The sequence below is a fragment of the Mauremys reevesii genome, linkage group 2 (assembly GCF_016161935.1).
Source record: "Mauremys reevesii isolate NIE-2019 linkage group 2, ASM1616193v1, whole genome shotgun sequence".
Lineage (NCBI taxonomy): Eukaryota > Metazoa > Chordata > Testudines > Geoemydidae > Mauremys > Mauremys reevesii.
This window is the reverse complement of record NC_052624.1, coordinates 148,437,202-148,459,873: the sequence shown is the minus strand read 5'-3', so window position 1 is coordinate 148,459,873 and position 22,672 is coordinate 148,437,202. Positions and strand designations below refer to the sequence as shown.

The 22,672-nt window shown below is 43.9% G+C and overlaps 1 protein-coding gene across 13 annotated transcripts in view; it reads left to right on the top strand.

Moving 5' to 3' along the window:
• The window catches only part of LOC120397400 (tetraspanin-15-like), a 248,840-nt gene that overhangs the window by 52,795 nt on the left and 173,373 nt on the right, over window positions 1–22,672 (top strand). For 12 of the 13 annotated variants that reach the window (XM_039523167.1, XM_039523165.1, XM_039523170.1 and 9 more), the window contains one exon: window positions 18,039–18,224. In XM_039523167.1, coding sequence (XP_039379101.1) covers window positions 18,039–18,224 — 186 coding nt within the window. Of the gene's footprint in view, window positions 1–10,838; window positions 11,067–18,038; window positions 18,225–22,672 lie in introns of those variants that run through there. The other variant, XM_039523175.1, reaches the window with a different exon arrangement.

The following is a 22,672-nucleotide window of genomic DNA, read 5'->3' as shown; positions in this document are numbered from 1 at the left end:
TAGTTTTTAAACTGCTCTCCCTCAGAAAAGTCATTGGCCCATAAAAACTGGGAAACCTACTTGACCTTTTCAGCCAAGTGACTTGCATAGTTCTCCTCATTAGCAAATCTGTCATCTTACAAATCCTGTGGCACTCAGAGCCATTTGGAGGGTGGGAAAGTCCTGCTAATTATATTCCAGGAGTGGGCCATCCCTGGATACTTAGCTGGGTTTTAAATGCACTTAGTAGAATTATTATTGGAACCTTTTGTACTTAAATTGAACAAGGTCTCCAACTACCCAGTTTCAACCCTGCTTCCAACCACCTTGGTAAAGAAAACTTCAATGGAGAACACGGAGTTTCATCACCATTCTAAATCAGAAAGTTTATACTCTACTAACATTAAACCGTTCTAAATCAGAAAGTCACCAGCCCTGTAATGTATGTTCAGCACCAAGCACAATAGGGCTCCAATTCTGATTGGGGCTCCTGGGTGCTTTTGTATTACAAAGAATAATCCATTTTGACTGAGATATTCAAAGCCATCCAAGGCATTTGGAGGGGTCTAGCTCATTAAAATTAATGTAGCTCTAATTTTCACTGTTCAGTTTGAGTAAATGAACTGTGCGCCGACTGTTCAGTTCCAGCTGTGATTGCAAGTGCTTTACTTATGGTAGTCGTTTGGGTTTTCTTTCCACTCTCCTCTCTGCACTGGGTACTGATGAGAGAGAGAGCCCGTGGGTAGGAAGTCTGAGGCAGCACCACCGCAGGCTACCTTTCAGCACATGCCTGTAATGAGGGCAATTATTTCTAGGTGAGCATATCAGTAAGAAGTGCAAGATTAGTTTAAGTTCTTGACTTTCTTCCCTCTGGACAGCCACTTTAAAAGCAGATTTGAGTTTAATTTGGAAACTGACTGCCAATTCTAAGGGAAGCAGGGACCTTCTGTCCACACTAGCCTTCTCTGCCTCCCATGTTTAAGGTGACATTAGATATGTGCTTTAATGTTGGGGTATGTCTACATGGCAACTAAAAAACCCATGGCTGGCCCATGCCAGCTGACTTGAGCTAAGGGGCTCCAACTAAAAGGCTGTTTGACTGAAATCCAGATGTTCTGGGATCCTGCAAGGGGGGAGGCAGGGAGCCCTCCACAGCCCTGCTGTCATGGGAGTGAGTAGAGACCCCTGGGCAAGACTATGAGATAGAAGAAGAGCCCCCGGTTGTGGGGGAGGCTGCCCTGCTGCTGAATGGCTCCCGTCCTTTTGATTACCCAAACTCCTGATTATCCAAATAAAATCTGTGTCCCCCTCTCCAGCTATTCGGATAATCAGGAGTGTACAGTATTCAAAACTAGCTGTACATATAGCATGGTTGTTTAGAACAGTGTTTCTCAAACTGGGGTCGCCACTTGTGTAGGGAAAGCCCCTGGTGGGCTGGGCCAGTTTGTTTACCTGCCCCGTCTGCAGGTCCGGCTGACAGGGGCGGCTCCAGACCCCAGCACGCCAAGCGCGTGCGTGGGGCGGCATGCCGCGCTCTGACGGTCGCCGGGAGGGCAGCAGGCGGCTCCAGTGGACCTCCCGCAGGCATGCCTGCGGAGGGTCCGCTGGTCCCGCGGCTCCACCGGAGCCGCGGCTCCTGCGACCGGCAGAGCACCTCCCGCGGCATGCCGCCGTGCTTGGGGCGGCAAAATGTCTAGAGCAGCCCCTGCCAGCTGATCGCGGCTCCCACTGGCCGTGGTTCTCTGCTCCAGGCCAATGGGAGCTGCTGGAAGCGGCGCGGGACTTATTGGCCGCTGCTTCCAGCAGCCCTCAGTTACCTCAGTTACCTATGGCTACAGCATAAGCCAGCTGCAGAACCAGAAAGAAGCTAGGGGTCCTCACTTTGTAACCCTCATTACTAGGCTATTTGGTTCCTCAAAATCCCTTGATAAGCTCCCACCTTCAACAGTCTAAGGATAAACTTCCACCATTCTGCACTTCATCTAATTTCGACAATCTCTCACTCCACTCTCTGCTAAGTAAAAGATCACGGAAAAGTTTCCCATTACTTTTAAGGCACTTCTTGCGCTAGAGAGACAGCTGAGAATAGTACTGTTTTACAGGCCCTCACTGAAATCACCTTCTGCTACACCTCAGATGCAATAATACAGCTGAAAGGAAACCCAACTGCTATTGTAATGCAGTAGAATGGGGAAAGTATTTATAGCTATTCAGCCAAGAATATGGGAGGTGGAAATACATTGAGAAATCCTAAGGTAGTCAGCTTTGTTAACTCTTTAACTCTCCAAAGCTATAGGCAGTCTGAAGAGTGGAACCTGGCATCAGATTGGTACGTTCCAAGTGAATAAGTATCATGGATAACCTCACATTAGATAGGATGTGTTTAGTCTTTCCCAATTATGATGGGAGGGTGAGCCTACATCAACAATCTAGTGTTATTTTCCAGTCCTGCCTCAATCCTTTCCCTAGATTATTCCAGATGAAATATTTCCTGATACACAGCACCAAGTCCCTTTTACATCATTTCACCCCATTTGCCTTAAGGTCGGTTTACACTGTAGAAGTCTTTAAACTGGTAAGCATCATAGTGAAATTGGACACAGTACTCCAGATGAGGCCTCACTAATGCCGAATAGAGGGGAATGATCACGTCCCTCGATCTGCTGACAATGCTCCTACAGCCCAAAATGCCGTTAGCCTTCTTGGCAACTAGGGCAGACCGTTGACTTATATCCAGCTTCTTGCCCATTGTAACCCCTAGGTCCTTTTCTGCAGAACTGCTGCCTAGCCACTAGGTCCCTAGTCTGTAGCAGTGCATGGGATTCTTCCGTCCTAAGTGCAGGACTCTGCACTTGTCTTTGTTGAACCTCATCAGATTTCTTTTGGCCCAATCCTCCAATTTGTCTAGGTCCCTCTGTATCCTATGCCTACCCTCCAGCGTATCTGTCACTGCTCCCAGTTTAGTGTCATCCGCAAACTTGCTGAGGGTGCAGTCCACGCCATCCTCCAGATCATTAATGAAGATATTGAACAAAACCAGCCCCAGGACTGACTCTTGGGGCACTCCGCTTGATACCGGCAGGCAAATAGCCATGGAGCCATTGATCACTACCCATTGAGCCTGATGATCCATTGCACCTTATAGTCCATTCATCCAGCCCATACTTCTTTAACTTGCTGGCAAGAATACCGTGGGAGACTGTATCAAAAGCTTTGATAAAGTCAAGGAATAACTCGTCCACTGTTTTCCCCTCATCCACAGAGCCAGTTATCTCGTCATAGAAGGCAGTTAGGTTAGTCAGGCATGACCTACCCTTGGTGAATCCATGTTAATTATTCCTGATCACTTTCCTCTCCTCTAAGTGCTTCAGAATTGATTCCTTGAGGACCTGCTCCATGAAATGTATTTCCCAAGGAAAGGGTTGTAAAAAAGCTAGAGCTAAACTTGTTCAGTATGTGAATGGGAGCATGTTAGTTTCACAGTTACTCCGCAGTGATCTGCAGCTTGGTGGGTGACTCAAGCAATTCAGTGTTGTCAATTAGGCATAGTTGCCCTGGCAAGTTCTGTTGGACAGTATGTGCTTAAGCTTTATCAAAGCCGTTCTGACTGAGCCTAAACCATCTGGGTCTGTGCACCAATGAAAAAGGCCAGTTCTGGTGGACCTAGCTGTGATTCTGCTTTCCTTTGCATTGTGTCTGTAAATAGTGAATTTGTTCCACAAGACACTGGTATCAGGAATGTTGTGTACAGTTTTGGTCACCCATGTTCAAGAATGACGACTTCCATCTGGAATAGGTGCAGGGAAAGGTTACTAGGATGATCATGCTTTGTTTAACCTAGCAAAGCGCAGGTTGGAAGAGGAAATGATTGTTCTCTATTGATACCTCAGGGAGGGAGAAAAGCTACTTGAGCTAAAGGACAATGTTGGCACAAGAACAAAGGGTTATAAAATGATTGTGAATAAATGTAGGCTGGAAATTAGAAGAAGGTTTCTAACTATCAGAGAAGAGAGACTTTGGAACAGCCTCCCAATCAGAGGAGTGGGGGCAAACAGCCTACTAGTGTTGAAATGGAGCGTGGTAAATTTATGAAAGGGATTATATGACGGGGTGGTTGCCTGTGACAGCAGCAGACTGCACTCAGTAACCCAGGAAGCCCTTTCCAGTTCTATGTCTCCAAATGTAAGAAGTCCTGCTTGTCTGCTACGGAACAGGGCAGTGAGGGGATATTAAAATGGCAGGACTTGGAGCAAGAGAGACACTGCCCTCTGCCACCTTTGTGGTGATTTTATATTATCTGTTTAGTTTTCCTTTACCTAAAATAAAAATCCAGATTTAGTGTTATGTTCTCCTCTGAGTGTGGGGGAAAAACCATAATAGCTGTAATCTGTAACTCATATTCTAAATCAGATACCAGGAGCTCATTTTTCATCTCTGTGTCATCGCTGTTCTTGAATTTTCAAGCGAGGGTGGCTTAGCTGAAAGATGGCTTATCCCCTCCTGTTCTTAGTTGCTCCCATTTCTGAGCTCTCAGATACCATGTGGTCATCTGATGGGGTCATTGCTGGATGACACAATAACTCAGTACCATGATCAATGTACTTGTCAATGTTTTACTGGACTCATTTCTCTTTTCCCTGCAATTTTTTTAAGTGACCATTTCCCAGTGGATTATGTTCCTATGGACCTCTGATAAAAACATTTTTAATTGGCATCTTTATTTCCAGTGGGATGCACCAGTTAGGAAGATTCAATTGTAGTGGGTTTCAACAAACTGGAGATGTGTCAAGATTATTGGGTTTTGGTTTTGCAACATTAAAAAATAGGGTGGTTTGGATCTGGGGGGAAATAAGAATTCTCTATCAATCCCTGATTGTAGCCCTCTTTTAGAATGGAAAATTAATTAAATTCTGAAAAGTTTGGTTAACTTCCACACATGTCCTGCCAGACTCCATATGCACACACTCCAGATATACACTACAGACAACATCCCATTCTGTTTTTGTTGTACGGGGCATTTCTGTTTCTAGAAGGGCAGAAATTCTAGTTGGCAGAAGCTGGCTTTACAGTATTTCTAACTCAGCTAGAAGCACGAGCTACCAAAAACCTTGGTTGACAAGTAATAAATCTGAACCCTAGGTCTAGAAAGTCCAAAATTTTAGGCAGAGGGATTGAAATCCAGATTTGAATTTTGCAGCTTGGGCCCCAGTAGGAACTTCCTCTTGTGAGATTTTCATCCACATTTTACAGATTCATGATCCTTAGAGTTCAGATAAGTATCCAAACTTGTGGGGTCTTATCCAACCCCAGTTCCCACTCTTTGAGGTTCATCCACCATAAGTAACAACAACATGGAACAGAAGCTGAGACCAGAGGGATGTATCCACATCATCTCCCTCACTCCACTCAGAAATTATTCAGGAAGTCAGTGTGCATATATGAACCCCTCTCCTGATATGGACTTGGCTTCTCTGAATAATCTGATTTTAATATGAAGAGCTATGTGGCCTTGATGCTGTTGTCATCATGACCCATTGATGTTTCTGAAAGCGATGAATTACTGGCTTCTCATTCGCATGTCATTTACTCATCTGATTACAGCAGTTTGTCCCTGAAAAAAGTCGCTTCTCTTCCTCAAAGATGTTTTGAATGATGCCCTAGCTTGTGTTCCTCTGCTCTTATTTATGTACTAGCTTTCTCCCATTATGCATTTCCTTTCCTTGAGTTTTGTCACTAAGCTGCAGGGGTCACGCAGAGCTTCCAGCTGCTGCTTTGCAAGAGTTTTGACCTCGGGGACATGGACCCTAGGTCCTTGCGCTTTACATTACTCATGTCCAGCAGAAGGGAGGCTCTTCCTTTATCACTAAATGTAGCATGGGCTGTCTTTATGCATTTGGAACATGGTTTGCACATACCAGGTCAGGGCCACCCAGAGGATTCAGGGGGCCTGGGGCTAAGCGGGGGAGCTGCAGCGCTTGTATTCACCCAGTGGTGGTCCGGGTCTTCCGCAGCATTTTGGTGGCGGGGGGCCCTTCAGTCACTCTGCGTCTTCGGCAGCACTGAAGGGCCCCCTGCCGCCGAAATGCCAGCGAAGACCCAGACCGCCGCTGGGTCAGGGCTTGTGGGGCCCCTGCTGGGCCCAGGGTCTGGGGCAAATTGCCACACTTGCCCCCCAGCCCAGGGAGCCCTGTACCAGGTGCTATCATAAGTAAGTGATCTTAGTCCTGAGTGATTATGCATCATCAGAAGCCCTGCTGATCAGGGCTTACTTGGTAGGAGAATAAATTTCCATTTTCAAATTACATTTTTATTTTAAGTTCACAGGGTGAGGATTGCCCCATATGCAAGTCTACGACTTTCTCCTGTAGACAATTATGCATGGTTGCCTTCCTGAAAGGAAATAGCCCCATGACACCACTATCCAGTCTAAGTGACAGGTTAAAGAACAGCATCTCTCAAAGGCAGTGGGATTTAGAGAGCTGGATCCCTGGTGAACTTAGCCTGAGAGCTAATTGCTGCTTCATAAGAATAAGTCGGAGAGAAGTGCTATTGTGAACTATTAATGAGCAGATAAAAGGAAAGTATTAAAGATCCTTGAAAGTTTGATATTGACAGCTCCATCAGGAAACAGAGGGTGTATATAGAAAAATAAAAGGCCATGAAATCTCATGCCCAGGGGTGTAAATGGAGAACTGCATGGGAAGGGGTAGGTAGGAATTTCCTTTCCAGTCCAAGGAAAGCATTGCAAAATTGACTGCATGCATAATAGTTTCTACAGGAGGGAGGAAGGCAATTTCTTCCTCTGAAGCATCACATTTTGAGTGCAAATAAGAGGCTCACTTTTAAAAATCTGGCCCTGCATCCAAAGTCTGTGTCAGGGGGAGTGTGAATTAGCCTGTGGAGCTTGCTGCCTTGAGATATTGATGCAAAGAGCTTACAAAGAGTCAGGAAGAGGATGGATATTTCTATGAAAAATAAAACCATCACTCACAATTGCACTAGCTAGAATACAGATTAGAAAGACTACCAGCCTTCATGCTTTTGCACAAAAACCTTATTGCTTGTTGCTTGAGATTAAGAAAAAAACTTCTCCTATAGGTTAGCTATTGCCTGATTATTTGGGGAATTTACACTTTCTCTGAAGCATTTGATGCTGGCAGACATCCAAGATAAGTTACTAGCATAGATGGTCCACTGATCTGATCTGTGGTGGAGGTTCTTTTGTTCTGTATATTTGCTCATGAGCAGTTTCACAATGTAGTTCCCTACATCATCACGGTGAGTCATTTCTAACCTTTTCACATGCTCACAAAAAAAGGGAAATAATCCATTTTGCTTTTACTGAGCATTGGTTATGAACAAAACTGTTGTTTTTCCATACAATTGTATGAAGAAATTGACAGACAAGGTATCATAAGGATATAATTTATTTTCCCACAGTCCTCCCAAATAACAAGTTTAGAGAGAAGTGGAAAAAGTTTCAGCAGACACGCAGCTAATTGTAATCTAGAGAAAAGTGTTCTTTAGACCAGTGGTTCTCAAAGCTGGGCCGCCGCTTGTTCAGGGAAAGCCCCTGGCGGGCCGGGCCGGTTTGTTTACCTGCCGTGTCAACAGATTTGGCCGATCACAGCTCCCACTGGCCACGGTTCGCCACTCCAGGCCAATGGGGGCTGCAGGAAGGGCGGCCAGCACATCCCTCGGCCCACACCGCTTCCTGCAGCCCCCATTGGCCTGGAGCAGTGAACCGCGGCCAGTGGGAGCCGCAATTGGACGAACCTGCAGACGCAGCAGGTAAACAAACTGGCCCGGCCCGCCAGCGGCTTTCCCTGAACAAGCGGCGGATCAGCTTTGAGAACCACTGCTTTAGACTGTCAGTGTTCATAATATCCAGAGTTTAATTTCTCATGGCTCATGCAACCTCAAGCTGCATTAGCACTTTGTCACAGCAGATTCTGTGCAAAAACATGTCACAACATGGTGCAACCTGTCAGAACTTCTAGTCTTTGCTATTTTCCACCCCCAAGGTCTAATTGCAATTCTGAAATGCTAAAATGATAGCAAGCAATTTAAGTCTTGTTTAGTGAATTTCTTGCCTTTGGGATTGTGGGTCCCAATGACTTGTATTGACATGAAAAATCCAGCAATTCAAACTGAATATCCTGATCTGAAATGAACAGAGTACATGGGAAATAAAGCAGATACGTACGAGTCTCTTTGAAAGGGAATTAAGGCCCAATCTTACAAGGTATGGAGTGCCCTTGTCTTGGTTTGATGTCAGACCTGCTCTAGGGCCTGATCTAAAGACCTTGGAAGTCAACGGGAGTCTTTCCATCGAATTCGGTGGACTTCGAAGCAGGCCCATGGTAAATCTAATGGTGCGTTATGAGGAACTGAGGGCACTTGTTACCTTGCAAGGTAAAGGGTCTGTCTACACTGCAATCAGACGTGTGACTGCAGTACATGTAGAACTACCCAAGCTAGCTTTGATCTAGCTAACTGAAATAATGGTAATAAACCAATGACAGCACAGGCAGCTTGCTTGGGACCCTAGGTATGCACTTGGATGGTTAGCCTGTGTTGCCACAGCTTCACTGCTATTGTTGTTCAAGAGAGCTATATCAAAGCTAGCCCGTGTGTGTCTACACATGCTGCAATCCCACCTCCTGGTTGCAGTGTAACATCCCAAAGACATGTAAGATGGGAGAGGGGTGACAGACATTGATAGAGTAGAGGCTGAAGCCTTTAAATCCGTGGGTCTGTTACTGCACAGGTAATGGCAGTGCACACTGTTTTTGCATCATCTCTTGCAAATGTTCCTCTAGTGTGATGTGGTGAGGGCTGTCGTTCCGCCCCCACCACCACCACCACTCCTTTGCAGAGTCTCTGTTGGTATCTCTTGACTTAACCTTGTCAATGTTGATCATTGAATTGTATGTCTATTGCCATGTAGTAACTGGGTACTTACCATCTCATTACAGGGTAAATGCAGGCTTGCCTGTGTTCCCTCAGATGCAGCGCAGGGCCCACAGTAATTACAGGCTGCTGAAGATTGTTGCCTTTGTATTATATTAAGGAGATCACTAGGAAATTACTATGTAATTACAGAGGATTTACCAGCAAACTCTATTATATGTGTTGCCAAGTAATTAAAAGTGGGTGGCAAAGAATATGTGTGCCACTGAATCAAAAGCATTGGCACTAATCAAATTCCCACAGAAAAAAACCCAGTGATGGAACCTAGAGTCAGGGAGTCAACTGCCGATTTTCTTTGCAGTGTGGATTGTGCAAACTTTTCCTGCTGCTTGAATTCAAAGGAATTCAAGACTTCAGCATGTTAGCTGCTGCCACCAAGTTTCACCTGGTTTGATGTCAGTGATGGCTGCCTATACTTTGATTACTGTTGATTTCCTCAGGAAAGTCATATTTATTACCCAGGCATTTGCTATATAATTTGATAGTTGTTGCTATGGCAATGCAACCAAGTTATTTTTTCAGAAAGCATCTTTATTTATTTAAGGAACATTGAATAAATTGGATCAATTTTTAACTGATCTACCAGTTTTTTCAGTACATTCTGCCTTGGCTTGGTTTAAAAGAAACTAATCCCAAATCCAGTAAATACTCACACTCATGAAATCAAATGGGCCCACGTGCCTGTGCATTCAGTGATGTACTTGTGTGTGTAAAGGTGTTCAGATTTGACTTGTCAAGGAATGTGGGTCTGTTACTGTTATACCTTTGTTTGCTATGCACTGCATGTATACATGTCAAGGACTATGCTTTCTAAAGAGAGAGACAGTTATTTAGAGACAGAATTGTTACAGGCCATTGCAGGGTGGCACACTGTGCTCTCTCTGGGAGACTTTGCTTTTGTTTGTTGTTTTTCCTTCAATCTGGACTGAAAGTATATATTAGCTGTTTGTGTAGGGGAAAAACATAATGGTAACATTTTTGTAAATCGCCAGTTTACTACATTTTCATGTTTTCCTCTTGTAATGTGCACCAAATTTCTGCTTTTTTTTTCTCTGTAAGCTTTCTTCCCTTCATAGTAGTTGAACATACAGTTTGAAATGCCTGGGACAGTTGTCCTGAATTCAGATACATTGTCCAAGATCCAAAGGGAAAAGGTGAAAAACCACTGCTCTGGTCAATTCAAACTAGAGGGAATTTTAGGCAGACAGTATATAATTATCCAAATGGGAATCTGGCCAGGGTATTAAGATTACCTTGAACATCGCTACTCTTCCAAAAAGTGCCATTGGATCCTATACAGCCACAAGCCTTTGCTTATGTTACCTAGAAAACTCTACTGAACTGCGAAAAGCTTATTCTATTTCAGAGAAAGGAAATCTATCTCCAATCATTTTTCTGGTTTTTAGCCTGCTGCCATTTTGTAACCTTCCCTCCTTTCAGCTCACATGCAAGCACCTGCCTATGTAACAACTACCAATATAGCTGAAGGAAAGCCTGTATGACAGGCTCTTAATGTCAGTTTAACCCAGTTCAGGGACTTGGAACTTCTCATATCCGTAGTTCCGTAATGATAGATTGGTGAGCTTCACCTTGGAAATAGGAAAAACTGGGTGAAATTGAGAATAGGCTAGTACAAGACATGGACATGAATTCTGTAAGGGAACTGCTCCAATCTCTTGGGCATCTTTGAAAAAGTTAATAAAGTAATATAGATTAAAATGACTCTATGGAAATAACTTTACTGCTGTTGAATTTTTTTTTTTTGAGAGAGCTCGTGTTGGACTGGAATTCCAAAGGATAGAGAGAGGCACAGGGCTAACAAGAGAGGGTCGTTTAACCTTGATGGTCCTTCATTCAAATAGCAGCACTCTAGACAAAAGGCTGGCTCCTAACCAACAGAACTGGTTTTGCAGAGGAGAGATTGTCTGGCAATGGAGTCAGCTAATAGGGATCTGTGCTCCTCTGTTGAGGCTGACCTGAAGTTCACGTGACAGAGGAGATTGGGAGGCTATAACAGGGCAGGAGCTTTCATCAGCTCAAGCTAAGGGAAGACTGATTTGAGGAAGAGGAGGAAACCATGGCTACCTGAACACAGATTGATGCCCAAGGGAAAGGTGAGATACACTGAGTGGCATTGCATTCAGGGTTTCTGTTTCCTCTTGTGCTTTATCTTTTGAGTAAAGAGTCATTGAATTAGAAACCTTTTGCTAACCCTATGTCTATTTACTTTCACGGCCACATGCCTCTGAAGAGTAAGCTGTAACCTAGAAGGCTCACAACTTCCATGGGATTCTGGGGAACATGCTGCGGGGAGGCCTGTAGGAGATAGCACTAATGTCAGCACCTAGGCAATTGGACCACAGGGTCCCCACTAACACAGCTCCAGCAAGGGAAGGATATGCAGGATTCAGCCTTTGGATCCCGTCACAGCAGTGTCCAGCAGGGGGAGCTGGACCAGATCTGGGACAACGACATACTAGCCATCAAAGTGTTGAATACAATTGTTCTCCTCAGAACTAAAATTAAACTCAAACAGAGTGAGTAGATTTGATTGGCACAATCTAAATTGACTGTGGAGGAAAAACACTACAAAAGTGAGTAAAGGGCTCAGAAGTGTTTAAAATGGGAAGCGTCTGATGATGCACCGCTGTCCATGCATGGAGAAAGCTAGAGACAGAGAAGGCAGTATTTCACTCAGAGAGCGGCTGCTGCTGCTTGGTTCAAATGGCTGACCTTTTACAAAATGAAATTAAACTGGTGTTTGATGGGAAGAAGCATTTCAAAATTTTCCACAGCGTATTAGTTCAATATTTGCCAACTTTGATTCCTTTGCTCCGTTGTCATGCTTGGAATAAAATGTTGCGGTTTCTTATAGTACACACGAGAGATGCAGGTCTCTCTTTAATTTGGGCAATGTAAAGAAATCTGTACTTGAATGTGTTTATTGCCAGCTGTAATAGCTCTCCTCCCCTGCATCATGCCTTTCGTCGGGATCTCAAAGCACTTCAATATCAAATAAGACTCACAATACCTCCTTTGAGATAGGAGAGTATTTTATGATCTGATGACATTTTGAACTGTTACGTAGCTACTACATCCCATTGCATTGAGCTGAGGCGGGGGTCCAGAGCCGCTGGTGCTGTGGGAGCCCATTCCACAGTGTGGGGGTGATAGGAAGAGGCTGAGTGGATGCACTCTTAAATACCTGTTAGCATCAGGCTGCTGCAGCCAAACTCAAGTTCTGTTTGATTCCGTAGACTCTAACAAATGGCCTCTGATCAGCTAGGATACTAAAACTGGTTATGAGGACATGGCGGTGCCAGTGGAGACACAGGCTAGTCACCCAAGCTTGGATCCAGTGGGTTAAGTGGGCTTGAGAGACTGAACTGTGCTAGCTTGAGCCCTCCTAGGGTGATTGTCTATCCGGGCTGGGACATTCACTGCCAGCTGCAGTGTAGGTGGTCTTACTGACTCTGTTTCCTGCCTTGATGTAAGCAGAGAAGATTTCAGTAGCCCAAGTGGGCAGAAGAGTTATTCAGTTTTGGGTGGACTTGGGTGACTTGGGCTGAGCCACAGAAGAGCCAGAGCCAGAGGCAGGCGGCTAGCATGAGTGGCTGAAGCCAAAGATAGTGGCAACATCCTGCACTGATGCAAGGGGGCCCTCTAAGGGTGAGTGAGCACCACTGCAGGGAGTCAGCTTTAGAAGGGGGAGTGGGTAGATATTGGGAGCCCTGTAGTCCATCACTGGAGGTCAGTGATGGGTTCTGTGTTTTTATGGAGCAGGTTGCTTACAATTAGAGCTATGCGCATACCTCTTTTTTTGGTTCACTGGCACTGCAAAAAATAAAAAATAATTAGTTTGGTGTGTAATGAAACATTTCTGATATTTAGCTTTTTAAAAAATGTTTTTTTTTAATTTTTAATAAAATTGAAGCCAATTTCTAAATGAAAAGACCTTTTGAATAAAAAAGGAAATTTATTTGTATTTGCTTTGTTACCAAAACAGTTTGGCAAAATTGACATGAATTCGCAAAACAGCTGTTGCCTCAAATCTGCATTTTTTGGGGGAAAAAATTCACTCAGAATTTTTTGCCCAGCTCTTATGAAGCCAGCACCATCTAAATATATATTTTAAGTGTGAGGGCCCCTGATCCACCCCGTACTTTGGAATATGCTTAGAACAAACCCTGCTTCAGATATGCCATGTTAACCTTAGTCCCAGAAGGGTCACTTTTAAAGAAGCATGCAAAATGCAGGTATCCACATGCCAAACACCAACTTGGGTTTATATTCATGGGTAGCATAGTGCATTGTGTGTACTTCCTTTGGTCCTGCTTTGTCAGTTTCACAAGCTTTCAGTAATTAATGGAAGTCAAGATTTTCTTGCTAGAGCACATGAGCAGCCAACTCTTGAACCAGCTTCAAAATCTTATATACACACAGGTGCCATTGAACTGTTTCCTAATTCATTATGACATACTCATTAATTAAAAAACAAGAAGTGTTCAGGGTTTATCAACTTCAAACAGTGACACAAAGATTAGGAACAATAGAGAAACTGATCAAGGAGGGACTTGACTTTTCTTTGATTGCCCAAATCTTGGTATATTGTCTGGAACGCCAGATAAGATTTAAAGTAACTTTAAACCAAACCTGGCCCCAGTGCCCACTAGAATCTAAAGATGAAATGATGATTAATGGCACTTTATCAGAATAATTTCTGCCAGTTGAATTTTGAATAACTAAAAGTATCATGAGTTAAACCCTCACTTCTCTATAGATTTAATTTCCTTTTAAAAATGAAAAATTAGTAGCCTGAAGGTAGACAGTGATTGATGGACATAAACCAAACATTAATTATGTTCCAGAAATAATCTGACTACCATTTCAAAAACTCCAGAAAAGAGCGAGGATTGAAAATGCATGAAAGTTAAGGATTGACATATCAACATAAATTAGGATGAAAACGCTGGAGAAATCGAATGAAATGGTTAGGACAGAAGCAGTGAAACTGTGGAGCTAGCTTGGAAAGGCAAAGTCATGTCACTAAAATACTTGCTATGCAAAGCTAGAGCTCCGTTTTCACTTGTGCAATATGAAATTGCATTTCTGTATTGTAATATTGATATGGTGATTAGTGTCCAAGAAATTTCTATCAATAAAAAAAGGAATGTTTTCCTTTCCAGAGGGCTAGACAAGCACTTAATAAAGCAGTAGTGTGACAGTAGGAACTACAGGCCACAAATGAGATTGGAGACCTATTACGCAAGATGCTGTATATACACTTAGTAAGAGACCCTGCTTCAGAGAGTTTGCAATCTCCATAGATTATAGAGAGAGGGTGGGGGAGAGTGTTTCAACCTGATTTTACACATGGGGAGCTGAGTATTTGTGCAAGACCACACAGGAAACCCATGGCAGAGCCAGGACTTGAACCTAAATAGCCCTGAGCACCTGTCTCCCTCTCTCTCTCAGCCCCCTCCACTCCCCACCTCTACAACAGAAGATGCTGAAATACACCCTGCAAGTGTGGAGGCACAAGGGGAACAGGGATCTATGGCAGACAGGGAAGTTGGGTTTCTCTCTTCTTTGGAGATTGGGGTTTTTCTGAATCATTAAATATTGTTGCTAAGTGTTCCTGTTATTGGCAGGCTTATTAGACAGGTTGAGTTGGCATGGAGCATGTGTTACCCCCGTAGCTCTAGAAATAATTCCCCCAGTAGGTCAAGGATGAAATATTTGATGGGACAGGATGTAAAACTCAGCTCTGCATTTCTCATCCTGTATTTGAACTCTCCTGGGCTGTCCATCTTATATCTTTCCCTAGCTCTGAAAGCACCTATAAGAAAACAAGTTATGAATGCATACATGGGGAACACTGCAAAGGCATCCATTGTGTTTTATCTCCTTCGCATCCATATCAACATGGAAGCTTTTATAGGCACCAATCCAGAGTGCCATCACACCCCCTCCCAAACACTGAGCACCATGTGGTCCCGATCAACCCAGGTACAGTAGTTTGAATGTTCCTTCCTCATGCATTCACCTGTCACTGGGAAATTTGCACACTACATGATTTCAAATCCCCCATAACTGAAAGGGCTGGAAACTACTGTTTCCTGCAGTGCTTGTGGAAGCATGAAGCGTTGTTAAGGCTGAATGCACCTTGGGTTTTCTTGCTAACCTTTTCAGATGTCAGCTGGAAGCTGGCTGAGAAGTAATCAGTTCTCTTCCCCTTCCATTTCTAGTTGACGGGCATAAAGCAAACCAGCATTTGACAACATGAAGCACTTCAGAACTAATTGCCAGTTTCAATCTGAAGCATGCAAGTGGCTAAGATAAATTGTCACCCATCAACTTAATCTGTATCAGTATGTGTGCAAGAACCTATTCTTAGATGTAGAGCTTTAAGCCTTTCCTTGTTAGGAAATTGTTTTGTAGAAATTTTGTGTTCTCTTTTTAAATTAGGGCCATCTCAAAGAAGTCGAGGATGGAAGACTGTCTTAATAGGGAGATTTTGCATAGTGCTTTGCAACAATAGGTCTCAAAGAACTTTTGAGTAGTGACTAAGTATTGTTAGCTTAATTTATAAATAGTGAAACTGAGGCACATGGAGACATGACTTCCTCAGGGTCATGCAGCACATGACAGGAACAGAATCCAGCTCATTTGACACTCTGTTCAATATCTGATCCAATGTCCCTTATGAAGAATCATGCAAGATCCTTTTAATAAACTGTGTATACGGTAGAATGATTCCAAAGAATTACAGACAGGCCCCTGAGAAACAGAAGTTAGACGTGAGAACACACATAATGTTTGACTCTTAATCATTCTTTGCTATATTCTGAGAAGATTCAGATTCTGCATCTTTAGGTAATGAGCACATTCATATTATGCCTTCATCTGAAGATCTCAGTGCTCTTTATGGACACGAATCATTTAATTAAGCATCACAACAGCCCTGTGGGATATGCAAGTGCTACCCCCTTGTATAGCCAGTGTAACAAGTTTGGAGAGGTTAAGGTTAAAAAAAATAGTTTCAGAAGTGGACACTGGCTTTGGCAGCCTTAATGTGTGAATGCCTGGGTTGGCCTGGGCCTGTTTTTTTAGAAATGCTGAGCAGCCAGAGCTCTCTGTAATAATCTAGTGGGCAGGGCCTTGATTTTTAAGGCTATCTGAAAGATGATAGCACAGTGTGGGTGATGGTTGTGGTTATTGCTTGCTTGTATTATAGCAGCGCCTAGAGGCCCCAACCAAGTTTAGGGCCCCTTTTCTGCCAGTCGCTATAGGAACACTCCATGAGACAAGCCATGCTCCAGAGACCTCAGAATTTAAACAGGTAAGGCAGGCAAAGGGATTAGAAGAGGAAATGGAAGCACAGAGAAGCAAAGTTGTAGTATACTCAAAAACGTCTTAAAATTACTTATGACTTTAAGTGTAAGGGGTTTCCTGGTCCTGCTTGCAAGCTAGGAGGGTCCGTAGGGAAGCATGCAGTCTGGGACTGGGTCTTGTGCAGTCAGTCTGCAGAGAGCCAGGCTAGAGCAAATTGCACTGAGTTGTGTCTCTTGGCCTTATGGAGCAGCTTGCTTTCAGTTTCTCTCTGTTTTTGGTTCTTGTGTGTTAGGATTCTGGATTCTAAGAAATAAAATGGTGTTATGACACCTGCTTGAAAGAGTATTTTATATTTTTATCTAACTTCTCTTTGTGTATGCTGGTAACATAAGAAAAGCAACTTGCCTCCAAGGCACGTTGGTCAGTGGCAGGTCTGGGAATAGAAGCCATGTCTCTTGACTCCCAGTCCAGTATCCTGTCCAGTGCTGTATCCATGCTGGGGCGTTATGTCACTACTGACTTAGAAAGGAGAGCGCAACCTCTAGAACTGCCGTTTCCAGCAGCAGTTGTGCTTGTTAGGGTAAGACTGTGAAATGCTGAACAGTAAAGTCATTTATGACATCCAAATGGAGTAAAATGGCAAGTGAACATGTGGAGCACTAATGGCATCATTTTCAAAGGTCCTGAGCACCTGCTGCTCCTGTTGAAGTCAGAGGCATTAGGGGGTGCTCAGCAAGTGTTTTGAGTCCAGAGAGTTACAGAAGATATTAAAATGTCACTGCTGCAGACCAAGCTGCTACAGCCTTCAGATAGCTAACTGCTCTTTGCTGTCTAATTTTTAAATTTCATTTCCATTCACCTTCTGTTCCATCCTTTACATAATACCTTGTCACTTCAGTAGAAACAATACAGAACCTTTTCACTCAGAAGTGCTGCTCCAATATCTGACTTAAGCTGGAGAACAAAAAGCTAGCACGGAGCATCAGCTCCCAACGAGCAATTGAGAACAAAACACGGGTTCCTCTGCTGGTTTTCCATACCTTGTCACCCCTCTCTAATTCAGGCTGTCACATGGTGTTTCACTTTCCACAGGTATTGAGGGGCGGAAGCTGCAATCTTTGGGTTCATATTTCAAAGCACCTAATGTTTGGGATGCATTTACATCTAGAGTATTTTTGTTTGGCCCACTAGAAAGATAGAGGCCATTTGCAAAAGCCAGATCAGAGTTTGTATTTCAGACATGCAGAGTTTGTGGGTTGGGTTATGAGGGTCCAAGCTTAGATGGATCTTTTTAATAGAAGTTTAGAGGCCTGATCATTCTGATCTCGCTGCTTTCCACCCAGATAGAACTCCATTTACTTCAATGGAGTTAGCCTTGATATACCACTAATACTGAATTCACTTTGCTATGGTACCCACAGCAGAGCCAAAGCATTTCAATGGATGATTTAGTTGGGGATTGGTCCTGCTTTGGGGGTTGGACTAGATGAGCTCCTGAGGTCCCTTCCAACCCTGATATTCCATGATTCAATGGAGATTCAATCCCCAGTGCTGGGTGTCTACCGTGGCAAACCAAGTTTTTCTAACCATCCATCATGGTATGCTGGTGAAAATGAGCATACCATAGTCCCTGGTGAGTTTAACTCCAAATCATCTCACCCTTCTGTCTCGCCGTGTAAGAACTGGTTTTGTTTTATTGCAACCCTGTTGCAGCCCTTGAGTCTGACGTAATGTATGTATTTCTATTGCAGATAATCGGGTTGGTGATCCTGTGCATTGGCATCTATGCAGAAGTGGAAAGACAGAAACACAGAACTTTGGAAGGGATCTTCCTAGCTCCAGCTGTGGTTCTCCTTCTGCTGGGCATCACAATGTTTGCTGTTTCCTTTATTGGAATGGTTGGGTCCCTCAGAGACAACAGGACACTGCTGAAGATGGTAAGAGCTTTATACTCTTCTTGTTCTACACTGTGGAGTTGTCATCCCATGTTTTACAAGCTGAAGGGTGAGAGACACTTAACATTCCAGGATCTCCCTGAACCTATACTGGAGAAAGCTTTTTAAAAAAAACAACCTTGAATGGGTTTTCCCTCTTCTGCTTGTGGCATGGATTCTTCTTTATGGGAGAAGGTGGACTACAGAGAGGCTGACCTGGTGTATAGTATTTCATTCATGAAAGTTCTTTCCAATGAACCTGTTTAACTGAAGCTGTATGATTAACTCAGTTTTACATCATGGAGGCCTTTCAAAATGCTCCTAGGCAGCAACTGATTGGCCATGTGTCTTTGTCCTTCAGCCACAGATTCGTAGGACTCAATGTTGCTCCATTGATTAACACAAAAACGTCAATAGTAGCACCACTCGATAAATGCTTGATGCATGGCACATAGTGTTTTGACTTGAAGCTGGGTAAGCTTGAAAGGCTGGAATAGGAAACTGAGCCCATGTGTTGTGGCAGTTATTTATATATGATTTCATCAACAGTTCATAGTGAATCCAGGTAGAAATGGGAGCATGACACCTGAGATGATATGCGACTCTTGCTTGTGGAGATTCATCATGCTGGAGAACAACCTTTCAAGTCAAATCTTTCCCGTAGGGCAGTGGCAGCTATTCAGTTAATGAAAAGTTTATTAGAAACAGGTGGGGAGGACAGAGGAATATCACACACGTTCTTTCCAGACTACCTTTTCCTTTGCTACAAATGCTTTTATCTAGTCTTGGAATTCTTTTTCCCCCACCCTTAACAGAGTTTTGCATTTTCTTTTCCTAAACACGCTGCACTGAACTGTGCAAATGCGTGTACCACTCTCATCTGCTGGATAGAACCAGAACTGCTCAAATGCATCATAGCAGAAAGGCCCTAACTGGCACTGGAGATTCTCCATCAGTTTATGCAGTAGGAGCCTGTGCTTCTGGAACTGGAAAATTGTTCTTTCCCTGCTGCTGCTATAAATTCCAAGTGGCCATGGTGTGTTGCATAGCAACAACCATTAAGTCCTAGGTAGCGATGAATGCTACAATTTAATGTGCAAGCTTCAGTCCTCAGCTCCATCCACAGCTTCAGCTCCTTCCTATGGCTTCTCCCACCTATGCCCTATAAATTTCACATATATCATCTGCCACCTAGGTAATAGTTGTATCTGGTCTTGTGGTATTGAGATGGTATATTTGTATGGAATTACTACTTGATATTTTAACTTCTGCGGAGAAGGCAGCAGTGTAGCAGCGGCCTGGTATAATTTAATTGCAAAGCTGATACCTAAGCATTCTCTTACTATATACGGTTGACTGCCTAGTAGCATCTGCGGAAAGTGTTGCTAGGTTTCTTCTGGGTTAAAATATAAAGTTATTTTTAAGCTGCAACTCCATCTCTGGTTTAGCACTCTCCCCTTTGTTAGGTTTATTGTAGTTCAAACAGTTCCAAGAACAAACAGTTTTGGTTCCTTTTGTGAGGCAATTTTTATCGGGGGGGGGTGTGTGTGGAGGAGAATTCCCTTTTCTGTAACAACCCAGAGCTGTAGGATATGAGGAGCAGAGCCCTCCCCTTTGATTCTTAACCTTTTTCTGAAGGTTTTGTTGGAGCCTTGACTTACTGCATTCAACTAACGTTTTTGGCTTGCTACATTTTCATTGTCTATCCTTGCTCTGGAAGGCTGGAGTGAAATATGGCAAGACCCTTGCTGTGCAACTCTGCTCATGTTCACAAGGCATCGAAAGGATACCTGGGATTCTGGGGAGTTGTACCTCTCAGATCTGAGTTTATCGGATAACTCTGACATTGAAGCAGCTAGCCAGGTGAGTCACCTAGGTCTTCTGAGGTTTGAAGGCCATTTTCCCACAGCTGGGTCTTGCTGCTGCAGTACTTCAATCATGTGGAAGGGCCCTGATTTCAAAAGATGTAATTCATCCCATCTCTGGGAAGTGAAGCTGCTGTTTCCAAAGTGAATAACAGGCAGCCTGTTCCCTCCACTCCAGCTGGCATCCCACTGACACTGGGTTCATTCTACCATCAGCCAACCATCATCTACCCAGTGGCCATCACAAGTTTCTCACTCTCCTAAAATAATACATTATCTTTGTGTGTCTTCCCTCCTGCCAGGGGCATGTGTAATGATGCCCTTTGTCAGGTTGTTTGTGGGGCTTGAGCTCTAACTCAGGCAGTAGAGGCTCATGGTTTTAAAGAACTAACTCCATTCGTTTGGAGGCAGTAGTTTAGAATCATAAATCCATAAGCACACAAATTCAGAATGGGTGTCACTCCCCATGGCCGGGGAAGCTGGATCTGATTTTCTCAGAAGTCCATAGCAATTCAGATCCCCATACAGGCCACCATTTGTAACAATGCCCCAGTGGTCATTATCCTGGCATCTCCCAAGGCACACTGGCCACGATAAAACTTTTATAATGTGTTACTCTGATGCCACTATGCCTAATGCATATTCAGTAAGGGGTTTCTCCCCTTTTCCTTGTTTCCATATCCTCACCCTACTAACGTGGAGGTGCCGTTCTCCCATAGGGTACTAGGCCTGGTACCTCAAGCTCATTAGTATATATGTCAGTCAGTTACCAATGGCACTTTGTGGTCAGACATCTGCTGAAGTTCCCAACATAAAATATCCCAAGCTGGAATAACTAGCACCTGTCCACAGTGTTTGTTGCACCATTCTACCTTGTGATAGCTTATGATCTAGGGTTACTCCTGGCTAGCTGCTTATGCTAAGGCTTTGGGGCCTTCTGCCTTGTTTAGTTAAGCTATTATTTTACAGGCCTTGAGGCTTGAAGGCTCATTACATTACTGCCTCACCTGTAGGCTATAATACAGCTTGCCACTGCTATCTGCTGAAGGATATGTCAGACCTGCTCAAGTGTATAATCACCCGACACCCTCCCATGGCGGCAGACTACAAATACTTCTCTCTGCCTGCAAGCCGCCTTGCACCTTGTGGGGGGTTTACTCTGAACAAGGGCAGGTAATGTTGCTGCTGCCTACCTTCCCTTATGTAGGGTTCTGCTGGAAAGGGTAGATTTTAGGGTCTTGTAGGCTGCTGTGAGATATGAGATATGGATTCATCCCCAGCTGCCTAAGTTATGCCCCCTCCCTAGCTGCCTCTCCTGGGACCAGTCCCCTCTAGCAGGGGTGAGGTCAGCAGCTTCTTGGTACTTGCTCAGCCTCATACCCCTGGACTCTGTGCTCCTTGGGGTCTCCATCAGTGTCTGCACAAATGGAAGCTGTTCAGATACTCTGGAAATGGGAGCTCCATAAGTACCTATGTAGGTAGATAGCCCTTGGCCCAATTCAGTGATGCTGCAGAAAAATTGTGCCGATATTTCAGGTCAATCCATGCCAGCTAGTTTCTGCTCCTTAGGATTTGGATTCTACACAGACAAAGCTTCCTGTTACTGAGGTCATACCTAGCAAAGTGTATGTGGCTTCATGACAGCTCTGTTTACACATCAGCAGTTGTTCAGCCACAGTCAATTCCTTCTCAGTAAGTATCTCTTCAGTTCAATGATCTGGGATGATCCATCAAGGATTTTTGCTAGTGTGTGTGTGTCTGTGGGTGCAGAGAGTATTAATTGTTTGGATAGTGAAATTAACAACACTCAAGTCTGTCTGCTGCCAGTCCTGTTTGTTTTTTATTATTATTTTAATTAAACACCAATACGAGCATATGGTCACTTGCATTTGGAGTACTGTGTCCAGTTTTGGGCCCCACACTACAAGAAGGATGTGGATAAATTGGAGAGAGTCCAGCGGAGGGCAACAAAAATGAATAGGGGGCTGGAGCACATGACTTATGAGGGGAGGCGGAGGGAACTGGGATTGTTTAGCCTGCAGAAGAGAAGAATGAGGGGGGATTTGATAGCTGCTTTCAACTACCTGAAAGGGGGTTCCAAAGAGGACGGATCTAGACTGTTCTCAGTGGTAGAAGATGACAGAACAAGGAGCAATGGTCTCAAGTTGCAGAGGGGGAGGTTTAGGTTGGACATTAGGAAAAACTTTTTCACTAGTAGGGTGGTGAAGAACTGGAATGGGTTACCTAGGGAGGTGGTGGAATCTCCTTCCTTAGAGGTTTTTAAGGTCAGGCTTGACAAAGCCCTGGCTGGGATGATTTAGTTGGTGTTGGTCCTGCTTTGAGCAGGGGGTTGGACTAGATGACCTCCTGAGGTCCCTTCCAACCCTGAGATTCTATGATTCTATGATTTAAGTGTAGCATTGCTTTTGATTGCTGTGCACTTACATCTTGAATTGATATTGATGTTCCCTTAACTAGGGAAACAAATCATCATTGTCTTTGCTGCTCTGGCAATAACTGCCTCTGATGTTATAAGATTATCATAGTTTTTCAGTAGCTTCTGTATTCCCAGCTTGCTTTGCAGCT